The following is a 12170-nucleotide window of genomic DNA, read 5'->3' as shown; positions in this document are numbered from 1 at the left end:
CTTTACCCAAGTCTAGACAAGGGTACAGTGGAATGTGTATCCCGTGTGCAGCGACCAGAGACGGTTTCATGTCCTTGCGATGTTGAAGTCCGTCCCCCCACACAGGCAGCGGCGACGGCTTCCAGGGGCGGGAGCGAAGCAAGGGTGGCGAAGGCGTGCGTCTTTCAGGGCCACAGCCCACTCTGCGTGGGGGAGTGGTGACTCACCCCGGATTCTCAGTGCATTTACTAGAAAGGGAGCCAGCTGAAGGGGCACTCAGACCCAAAAATCTCTGCAGGCTCATCTCCTAGGCCACCTCCTCTTTGAAGCCTTCCTTGAACTTACAGAACCAGTTCCTTTCTCCTCCGAGGTGCTTTAACACTGTTTCTACTCCACAGTTACGTCCTTGGGGCAAAATCCTGCAGTCGTGTGCGAGGAACTCTAGCTTCTTGAGGAGAAGCCGCAGTACATCCTACTCACTTTGTAACCCCGACAGCGTCTGTGACACAGCAGATGTTCAACACCTGTCTGGTGAAGAAATCTGAATGAAGCGATAACTGTTCACACCAGTGTCGAAAAGATATGTAAATGCACATGTTCATGTATATGTGCGATCTTCACAACAGCTCGGGGAGCGAGGGACGGTTATCCCCGTGTTCAAGAGCAGAAAATGAGACTCTCAGAAGGCCGTGGATGCTTGAGGGGAGGCTCGAACCAGGCTCCGAAGGGAACCTTCCCGTTAAACATAAATTGAGAAGGAAGTGGAAGATTTCTAAGAGGAAAGCAGCAACATACATTCAGCACATTGGTGGGAAAAGCTTAATCGCTACTTAATAAGTACAACTAATAAGGGTCTGGCAGACAGGATGCAGTGGGAGCTGATAATTTCATTGGTCAGGTGAGAAAAAGCTTGAAGCATATAACATGACCTGCATGCAGGTTATAAAGCCTGAGCAGAAAAGCAGGACCCCGGAGCCATCACCAGGTTAACGAGCAGTCGGTGCAGAAGCCCTGTGTGTTCCTTCCCCGGCGTCCCACTGACCATTGCCAAGAGGTCACCGCTCCCCTGACGTTGGTGTGCGTTGGGTACTCGCATTCCTTTCTAATTTTACCACACATTTCAATTAGCAATAATTGCGCCTCGGATAAACCTCATTGGCTACGATACTGCCACTGCACAAAGCTTACCACACATTTCAGATCCTTAAGTAAAATAAGTTCTTGTTTTTAAAAACTTTAGATACATCTTACATCTCTTCTTGGGCAAACTGCCTAATGTCGTTTAAAATTACCTTTGTGAATCTAATTGATATTGGAGCACATTTATTTTCATTGCTGTATCATACAGCACCGAATTAGCATGCAATGATTTTCTGGTCCGTTCTGCTCCTGATGGACATTCGCCTTGTATCTGAGAGTGCGCTTCCACAAAAATGCGTCAATATTGTTCTCCACGTTACCTAGCAGAGGTCCATGTAAGATGGTAGAATCACAAGATCAAAGATGTGATGTCTTCAATGTCACCACACGTCATCAAGTCACTTTCACTAGGGATCATACTGCCCTGCCGCCCACCCCTCCTTCCCCAGCAACAAGGCTGAGTTCCGGTTGGTGGCCCTATGTCCTCGCGATCCTCTAGGGAGAGCAACTTTCATTTTTGACATGGGTCAGTATTAAATCACTGCGGTTTTAATTTGCATTCCCTCCGCCTGAGTCATTATAATTCTGGTGTGTACGAGAAGTCCCTCCTGTCCGCTCCGTTGGCCTTCATAAATGCCTTGGCTATTCTTGGCCCTCGGTTAGTCTACACAAACTTTAGAATCGGTTTGCCAGACTTCATGAAAAGCTTCGATGGAATCCCACCGAAGTGTATCTAATCGGTATGTGACTTTGGAGACTATTCATATCTTTGTGATGTTGAGTCTTGCTATTTTGAAACCTCGTACATCTTTCTGATTTAGGGTTATGCTAGAGCTACTGTTGAACAAACATATCTCAGGAAGTATAAATGCCTAAGTCCTACATTAATTTACTTCTCAAAATGAATTTTCTTGAGCAGTAGGGGGATCTCTAAGCAGTAGGTCAGGGACATAGGATCCTTCCATTTTCTTTTCTTAAAGATTTATTTCAGAGATTGAGAGAGAGAGAGAGAGAGAGAGAGAGAGAAGGAGAAAGTGCGTGAGTAGGGGAGGGAAGAGGAAGAATGCGAACTAGAGACGAATCCCAAGCAGAGCGAGCTGGAAGTTGCCCCTCTGACCTTTGATTCATTCTTATATGAAAACAAAGTTCTAAGTCTGGCAGTAAACACCATAGCATGGTTTCTGCCCTCATGGGGCTATTCGCATCGAGGGGAACATAGGTCATAAAGAAGCAGGCAACAATATCAACTTTTAATGTGTCCTACATTGTATTTTCTTATATAATACTCACTTACAGGGTTAAGTTCCTCTATGACCACGTGAGAGGATGACTCACGTGAGGTCACAGCACAACCATACATACAGAACATTTATTGATGAGCGATGAGCTAAGAGCATGACCATATAGAATGTTTATTGATCTCTTGAATTGCTACCAACTTTTCTGCTGAGCAAACCCAAGATGTGAAACTACAACACGAATTCTGCTCAGGCTGAGAACAAGACGGATTTTTCTTTAGACTCCTTACTGTCCTACACCTTATTATTGTCCTGGATGCATTCATGATAACCAAGAGAAAGACTTTGAATCATTACTGCCGACATCAGCTTTTCTTGGCCTTGAAAGTGGAGAAAGAATCCGGAAATCATTGGATGGGCAGAGGAGAGATGGCGATGTGGTGTTCTTTTAGTAAAGTCTGCTAACGCTTGCTCGCCTCTCCGTGTTTTTACTGATAGAGACAGCTTGGACCAGTGAGGACTCACCTGGGAACAGATCTGGCCGGCCATCTCAACGGTAAATTGGGGAAGAAGAGTAGAATGAGCTCTTCACTGCACACTACAAAGTCCTTCTCTGTATTATCACAGAAAGGCACACCTTCACAGCCTCTAGAGGGACACCTCCAAAACCCAGACCTTTCTCTAACTTGGGTCTTTTCCCCAAGCTTTCACCGGCCGCGCTTTGCCGGTAAACAAACAAACAAACAAACAAACACACACTGCTCCTTTCTTTCTGTCCTTAGATATCTGATCCCTCACAGATACTCCAAGAAGTGATGTAGGAAGATGAAAAACACCATTTAATCCAAACTGGGGAAGGAGGCCAAGTTCAGCCTTACACGGAGCCTTTCATCCTTGAGGACTTGAAGCCCGAGGCTGGACAGCCGGAGTCGTCACCCAGGTGTGCATTCTCGCTGTGCCGTCACCAGGCACCTCCGCTGCCCCCATCCTGACACAACCCCCTCAGGGACTGTGGCGGGAGCGGCTCGGCCGGGCTGCCGGCCGGCGGCCCAACTCCGGTTTCTCATGTTTGCTGAAACTTGCTTAACGGCCCTAATGGATGAACACATCTCGTTCATTTGTGTCCTTCAACTCCTGGGAATAATATTCTATCAGCTCATAGGATCAAGTTTATTAATCGTGTTGCGCACATCTCCGAAAGCTGTCGAGCTTCTCAGTCGGAATGCGCCGTCGGTTTCCGAGCGGAGTATTAAAGTCCCCTATAGTGGCTCATTTCTCCTTATTACTTCTTTCGAGTTCTGCTTATTTTTGAAACATTTTAGTAGGTAAATAAAAGATCGGGATTTTTATATCATCTCGGCAAAAAGAATCTTTCGCCCTCAAAGGACAATCCTTCCTGATATCCGGCAACCCCCCCTTCCCTCATAATGAAAACCGCGTCTCAACCCGTTGGCGATTCCCAGGCGTATGTTCCTCAGTCCTTTCTGCTCCCAGCTTCCTGCAGCCTCGTGCCTCAGCTCCGTCTCCTACAAACACCGCGCAGCCGACGCCGTTTTCTAAAGCTGCTGGACAGTCCTCGGTTGTGATCTGTGAACGTCTACGCACGTCCCAGGTCTCTCTGCTCCTGGGTGTTCTGTGTCCCTCTTGCTGCCTCCTTTGAGGACGACCAGCATTTTCTCCCGCTTTAATTCCAGTTGTACCGACTCCTGCTTGTGGTGCTGCTGCTCAGCGTTTCCTCGCTCTCGCTGCCCGACGGCCGGGTGAGCGCCCGGCCTCTCCTCCGTCCTGCGAACACATCCAACCTTCTTTTCCATCTTCCTAAGGTTGCATCTCGGATCCTCACCAGGGATCACTTTTCAACTCCCTCAAGCGCATCCCCCTGTGAAGGTGGTCAGCCCTTCATCCTGGTCTGAAAACGCCCTTATTTCTACTCTGTTGGAGGAGAGTCTCCCTGGCTGAACAATTCAAGTTTCGTAGTTATTTTCTGTCAGAATTTTAAAACTACTCCTCCGCTGCATTCTGGATCCTCTGGTTGCTCTTGGGACGTCAACCGAAAGCCTAAGTTTTCCTCCTTTCCACGTAAACTGTCTTTCGTCCTTGATAGCTTTTAATACTCTGTTTTTGTTGTCCCCCCACAATGAATCTCACAGTAAACCAGGGCTGGCCCTATGGGACCAGCGGACATAGGGGAAACGCTGAGATGCGACCCTGCGAGTAGGTCTTACACAGCGCTGTAGTGTCTTCTCGGATGACGCCTTCTGAGGGAAGCCAGCTGTCAAGACAGGACAACGTTCGACCTCTGAAGAGGCCACGGTGCCCCCAGATAACGCCAGCATCAACTTCCCAGCCTCACGAGTAAGGGACTTTGGATGTGGATGCCCTGGTCCGACCCCAGACAAGCCCTAGCCGACATCGGACCGAAAATTCATGGATCACCTCAGGTCAGAACGACCCGGCTGAACCACTCCCCAAATTCTGACCCACAGAAACTGCGAGAGATGACAAATGATTCTTGTAGTTCTAGATGTTACATTTCAGAGTGATTTGTTACCCAAAGGTAGGAGCCACAGCAAATACAGTTTGTCCCAGATGGGATTTGTTTGGGTTCCTTTACCTGATGTTTCTTGTAACTCCCCCCAAATTTTCAGCCACTGTTTCTTTAAATACTGCTTTCTCCTGATTTTCTATCATTATTTTTATCTTGGACTCCAATGTATAATTTCAAGAACTTCTCACTCTGTTCTCTTATTTTTTCACCTTTGAGTGTCTCTATGTGACACTCTGTGTAAATTAAATGTATCGTCTAGTGAACTGATTTAACTTGCGACTCCTCTGACATTGAGCCTGTTACACTTTTCAGATTGATGTGTCATTTATACACGAGGATACGCAAACAGTTCACTGAGTTTTGATGCCGATTATACACGGGACCAAATGACCACAGAGTCAAGACGGAGACACACTCATTCCCTCAGCAAGTCCCTGGTACCTCTTCCAGGCCAACGGCTCTCCCACTCGCAACCACTGTTTTGACTTCTACTGTGGCTTCTAGAACGGGGACAAACGTGATCATGCAGCAGACACTCTTGTCTCTGGCTGCCTCCGCTCCACACAGGTTTCGAAGGCCACGCACACTTGCCGGTAGCCGTCCAGGCCTGTCTGTCGCGGAGCAGCGACCCGTGGCTGACATACTGCCGCCGCGCCCAGACATTGGATGCTGATGGATATTTCGGCTGTTTCTGATTTGAGGACTTTTAGCAATAAAGCTGTGGTGAACATTCTTGTTTGTTTGTTTAAGATTTTTATTTGACAGGGAGCGAGCAAGAGAGCACAAGCAGAGGAGGCAGCAGAGGCAGAGAGAGAAGCAGGCTCCCCACTGAGCTGGAAGCCCAATGCGGGACTTGATCCCAGGACCTTGGGATCATGACCCGAGCCGAAGGCAGATGCTTAACTGACTGAGCCACCCAGGCATCCCTGTAATGAACATTCTTGCCCAAGATTTTGGAAGACATGATTTCAGTTTTCCTAAACAAATACTGAGAAGTGAAGTTCCTCCCTGGAAGTTTAATTTTTGTCACAGGTTAGCCATAACCTCAATATAAAACAGACAGACTGTTCTTTAAACAGTTTTCTTTCTCCCCTAGGACTTTAGGAGAAAGTCCTCACCAACCCTGAGTATTGCCAGTCTTTTAAATTGTTGTCATTTCAGTGGCTATAAAATGGTTCCCTTTTGTAGTTTTACTCTGCCTTTCCTTGATGATGTCTGGTAGGACTTAATGATCATTCCTATGCCTTCTTTTGGGAAGTGATTTTTCAAGACCTTTGACCATTTTTTAAAATTGGGTTTTTTTTTATTGAACTGTAGGAGTTATTTATGTATTTCCCAATAGAGTCAAGTCTTTTGTCACATAAATGTGTATTGCAAATATTTTCTCCCAGTCTGTGGCATGACAACTCATTTCCCTAAAGTATTTTAATTACCAGAAGTTTTTAATTTTGATGAAGTCCAATTATTATGGACTGCATGTTTGTGTCTCCCCAAAATTGGTAAGTTGAAACCCTAAACCCTGATGTGATGGCATATGGAGGTAGGGCCTTTGGGAGGTAAACCAAGCCATGAGGTCCAGCCCTCATAATGTGATTAGGAACTCTTAGAAGAAGAAAGCTCCCTCCAAACTCAGTGTGCGCGCGCGCGCGCGTGTGTGTGTGTGTGTGTGTGTGTGTGTGTCTTTCTCTCGTGCATGAAAATGAGAAGGCAGCTCTCTGCCAACTCAGCAGTGGGTCCTGACCAGACAGGTACCAGATCTGCAGGCACCTTGATCTTGGACTTCCTCGGCTTTAAAAATGTCAGAAATAAGTGTTTATTGCTTAAGTCACCCAGTCTATGATATTTTTATTATAGTAACTAAAATTTTTATAATTAACACAATTAATACAAATTAATACTCTTTGTATTCTAAGAAATCACTGCCTACCCCATGTTGTGAAAATATTTCCATATTACCTTCCTGAACTAATTTTTCTATCTTGTGTGAGGTGGGAGCAGGTTCATTTGTCCCACATACGCATGCCCAGCTGTTTTAGCATCGTCTATTGGGAAGACTGGCTTTTTGCTTTTTGCTAAAAATCAGTTGATTCTATGTCTATCTCTGGACTTTATTCCATTAGATGAACCTATTTTTCTTTTCTTTTTCTTTTTTCTTTTTTTAATTTTTTTTAAAGATTTTATTTATTTATTTGACAGAGAGAAATCGAGAAGCAGGCAGAGAGAGGGAGGGAAGCAGGCTCCCCGCTGAGCAGAGAGCCCGATGCGGGGCTCGATCCCAGGACCCTGAGATCATGACCTGAGCCAAAGGCAGTGGCTTAACCCACTGAGCCACCCAGGCACCCTGAACCTATTTTTTTACCCTGTGTTGTGACACTGCCTAGAGTACTACAGTTTACAGTGTCAGATATTGTAAATTCCTCAATTCTGTTTTTCGTTTTTCAAAGTGGTTATTAACTTTTCTAAACTGTGTTTCTGTGTAAATCTTAGAGTAAATGTCTCAGTTTCTATGCACCTGCTCTAATTTATATTACAATGACCTTAAATCTGTAATTAATCTGAGGAGAATGGACACTGTATCAAATATTGAATTATACAATACATAACCATAGTATACCTTATCATTTAGTTGTATATTTTTTCTCAGTAATATTTTGTAGTTTTCAGTATGGAGGTCTTATATATTTTACACATTAAATATATTCAAATTTATTTTATAATTTCTGATGTTATTATAAATAGTATTTTTATTTCATTTATAAATATTTCCTGCTAGTATAGAAAAATAGTTCTTATCTATATACTGACTTAATTTATATGTTGACTCAAGTGACTTTAATTTTATTTATACATTGACATTGTACTGATTATCATGCACATTCCTTCTAGTTCTTCTTTGATAGATGCTTTAGGCTTTTCTACATAAACAGTCACGTTGTCTGAAAATAAAGACAGGCAACTTCTCCCCTTCTCATCTGTGAGCTTTCATTTCTTTTTCTTGGTTTATTTCATTGGCTAAGACCTCTATGAAAATGTTGAAAAAAAGTGGAAAGAAAATATTCTTACCTTGTTCACAATCTAATGGGGAAATGTTCAATATTTCACTGCGAGGTATGATGTTAACTAAAGATTTTATCCCCATGCCTCATACAGTAAGGTGTGTCCTGAAATGAGTGGCTTAAACAGCTGTAGGGATGTGGATTTGTCACAGCATGATTCCCTTTTTTCAAGGTTTAAATATCCACTTTCTGTTGCTCTCCACATATTTTCACATACATATTATAATTAATCTCACCAAGAAGATTTGTCCAATGGAAGCTGCTCCCGCATTAATGAAACTCCCTTAAATCTGTTATTTCAATTATTATATTCTAAATTCCTTAACAGAAGTTTTATTTATTAGCTTTTTCTAAACCAATTAGATTTTTCCCCTCTGTTCCTTACTCATTTGCCATTTCCTCTCTTATTTTTGAATGATGTGTTAGGTGGGTTTATTTTACATTTTGTATCTGATTACTCCAATAATGAAGCACTTATTTGCCTGCCAAATAACGCTCATGGTACCTTTTCTCCCCCTCCTATATATTTTTTGTCTTATGTTTTAAAATGTGAGCTCATGTTCTCTGGAACTTTATCCCTGGGAGTTCTTCGTAGCCTGAGTTAAGAGTACGTTCATCCAGACGGATATACATTGATTCTTGAAAAGTTGGGCATCCTACCAACATGAACCCATTCTCAAATCCTTGCATGGGGTTTTCCATCTTAGAAGACTAAGCACCCAACCTCCATGAAGACAAGCCTATGGCCAAGAATTCTTAAAGGAGACTCTTTTGCTTCTGTACCAAGAGCCCAATAATGAGAAAAGCACGTTTTCTTGCATGTACTCTGTCTTTTTAAATTAGATATCTTTTCTTGCTTTCCATTTTTCTGAGAGTGTCATCTGTGTGATTGCTGGCTTTGGGAAATATTCTCTGATTCAACTTCTCACACTGCCCAGGTCCCAAACTTGGTCCACTGTTCTTAAAGGTGCAGCTACTAAAATCAGTAGCTACAAAATCTGGGCCATCTCAGATCACTGGGTGCCCACAAGACTTCAGCTTCATGTTTGAGTTCTAGGCTATACTCCTGTCCAAGCGTGGTTCCCAACCTCGGGGGAACCCCAGTGCTGTCTCACGAAGTCAGCCATGCGTGTAATACTGCTTTTCGTGTTTCATTCAGTATTTTTAGACATTTGGTAGTGAGAGGATTTCAGCCTATCTAGTTTGACATATAGCTAGAAATGGAAATATTCAACATGTACATTTTAATCTCTAAAGGCTTTAGTTGTCATTCGTTGTTTAGCTAGTTGGCAAATGAGTCAGCTGGATGGATAACACTGGCTGACGGGAGAGATATTTATGGACCCCCCATGGCTATGTATAATAAATATGCTCTCCAATTTTTAAAAAACAGCTCTGGAAAAAAAAAAAAAAAAAGAAATGAATCTAATGGCTAGTCTGCCTCCCTCGTGATGGCTTTGGTTCTAGAATATTCCAAAGCTATCCATAAATAGCTGCAAGAGGCACAGCCAATGAAGGAATTGTGAAGAAGAGGGCCGACCGGGCCTGTGTTAGTCCCTCCCCAGTTCTCAAAGCTGCCTTTCACAGATAAAATAAAGCTTGAATGGATCAAAATGTTTCTTGGAAGTTCACCAGATTACACATGAAAGGACTTGTTTTACTCCTTTCTGTGGAAAGAAATCGCTTAGCAATTACACACAATGAGTTTAATTCCTACGGCTGCATTACCCAGTGTAACGTGTGGATGGCAAAGCCCGTCTCTACCGTCAACTGCGTCACTTGCAAAACGCTTCGCCCAGGTCTTGACCCATAACATACTAAACGACTTACAAGGTGACGGCTAGTGTTATTTCCACGTATGAAAGTCCTGATGTGAACTTCTAATCTCTTTGTAAATGTTACATTCAGAGACGGTTTCGTGCCCTTGACACACGGACAAGACAAACTCAGGAAAACTCAGCGTGAGCCCCGTCTGCATGGGTTCTCCTGACGTCCCCCGTCTGCATGGGTTCTCCTGACGTCCCCCGTCTACATGGGTCCTCCTGACGACCCCCGTCTACATGGGTCCTCCTGACGACCCCCGTCTGCATGGGTCCTCCTGACGACCCCCGTCTGCATGGGTTCTCCTGACGTCCCCCGTCTACATGGGTCCTCCTGACGACCCCCGTCTACATGGGTCCTCCTGACGTCCCCCGTCTACATGGGTCCTCCTGACGACCCCTGTCTGCATGGGTTCCCCTGACGTCCAAAGTGCCTGGGCTCCTCCCCTCACGACGGCCCAGTTTCTCCTAGATTCACACTGAGAGCGGTTTGTGTGACTGGGAGTGTACGCGTGTTGGGCTTCAGAGGACTACAAAGATGGGTAACAAGGAAATTGTCTGTCCTCAAGGAGCCTCTGGTCTAGTGTTGTGATTCGCAGCCCTGGATTCTCACCTAGAGAGATTTAAAAAAAAAAAAAAAATCGTACTAACATTCCTAAGTGTATCTTTCCTCCCTACACAGACAGTGGCAATCTTGGGACAGGAGACAGATTGTCACCTACTTTCCTTATTCCTTAGATCTGGTCCCTCTATGTAGTAAGAATGTATTAAAACCTGTTGAAATATATTATACAAAATATTAACCAAATCCAATGTTAAAGGCGTTCTATTACACACGTCCTTACAAGCAGTCACGGGTATGGCTGAAATATTAAATTCCCAGGCCAAAAAGAATGTGCTTCTAACACTTCCCCCCGGATTAAGGTGCCAGTGTCCTAGCCATACACCCTCCCCATGATGAAATAACAGCTGTCCCCAAATTAAAAGTAACTTGCAACCGTGACATGACTTTGGTGTTTAGAAATGTCTCTTATGACACTCTAAGTGACAGAACTTGGCTTACCAACTTAAGATAACCCTCAGCATCTAGGATTAAGTTTTCTGGCTTTAGGTCTCTGTAGATGATACCTAGTCGGTGCAGGTAGTCAAACGCTTCAGTCACGCAAGCGACGCAGAACTTGGAGGTGGCTTCGTCGAAGCTGCCCCTGCAACGAGATCATTTCCCCTCTTAATACTCTGGACACACATATCCGTGGTCTGGTCCAGGGGTCAGCTATCGCATTGGTAATTTTACGCCATGAAAGTAAGTGTTTTGTAGGGCACTGACACTAAGAAGGATTCCGTACCACCCATGAGGGAGCCTGATGACGGTAAAGAGATTTAGGGGGATGCTTGAGGCAAATGAGAAGTACCTCACTACTATTAAAACGTCCCCATCCCAACAATTGTTTCTTGTCATCATGTATGGATACGAAAAATACAACCATAAGAAAACAAGACTTTTTAAGATATTTGTGGCAAACTCTAGAGAAAATGCAACTATTTTAACGGAGCGCTTGAAGCAGACTTCCGTAATTTACTGCTTGCCTCAACAATGACTCAAGTGATCGTTTTCATTTCCTGTTGGTATAGCATGTAACAAGAACCATGCAGAAATGGGGTCATAACTCTTTCCTGTTCCGTGCGCCTTGATATTAGACTGGCCCTGTGTCAGCACTGCGTGCGGGTTTCCATACCGCAGCATGAAAACGTCGTGGTGATTTGTGGCAGGGAGTTGTGGAAGGGTATGGCTTTGGGGTGAGTTTCTACTGGCTTTGACTCCTGCTTCTTCTATCACTGTGCCCTCAGCCAAGTGGTGTGGCTGTTCTGAGCCTCAGATCCCTGTCTGTGAAATGGGTTTACTACTTCTTGTACAGTGCTGTTTCGAGAGTGAGGCACAGTGCCCAGCAGACAGCACCGACTCCCGTTCCTACACAGACCCGCTTGCTGAAGGAAAGGTGGAGGGAGCAAATGTTTCTGTAGGTTCCACCGAGTCTCCGCACCCTGCCTGGTCTTCCCCACTCCGATCCACCCAGCAGCACATTTCTAACACGACCCATCCATCTCTTCTCAGATGCTCAAAGGTCTCCCCTTCCCTGGGTCTGGGATTCTCCACCATGAATGCCCATTAGAACTGTTGGGGAGGTCATTCACTAGACCCCACCCAAGGTGAACCAAATCATAATCTGGCATCAGGGCTTGGCACGGTTACCTTGCAGAGCTCTCTACGTGACTGTGATGAGACACCCAGACCAGTGACACTCCCACACATCCGGCCCGGCATTAACCTCCGTAACCTCGTGCAAACCCACCTCCCCACCCCTCTTCTGCGGACCTTGTCTTCTACTCA

At 44.7% G+C, this 12170-nt stretch overlaps 1 protein-coding gene and 1 pseudogene across 5 annotated transcripts in view; both read right to left on the bottom strand.

Moving 5' to 3' along the window:
- PRKG2 (protein kinase cGMP-dependent 2) overlaps positions 1-12170 on the bottom strand; it is a 97945-nt gene that overhangs the window by 20925 nt on the left and 64850 nt on the right. For all 5 annotated transcript variants that reach the window (XM_059154457.1, XM_059154373.1, XM_059154694.1 and 2 more), the window contains exon 14: positions 10845-10986. In XM_059154457.1, coding sequence (XP_059010440.1) covers positions 10845-10986 — 142 coding nt within the window. The remainder of the gene's footprint in view (positions 1-10844; positions 10987-12170) is intronic.
- LOC131822811 (U4 spliceosomal RNA) lies at positions 1093-1164 on the bottom strand (annotated as a pseudogene).

Source organism: Mustela lutreola, chromosome 1 (genome assembly GCF_030435805.1).
Source record: "Mustela lutreola isolate mMusLut2 chromosome 1, mMusLut2.pri, whole genome shotgun sequence".
In the NCBI taxonomy this organism is placed as follows: Eukaryota; Metazoa; Chordata; class Mammalia; order Carnivora; family Mustelidae; genus Mustela; species Mustela lutreola.
This window is presented reverse-complemented; position numbering and strand designations above follow the sequence as displayed.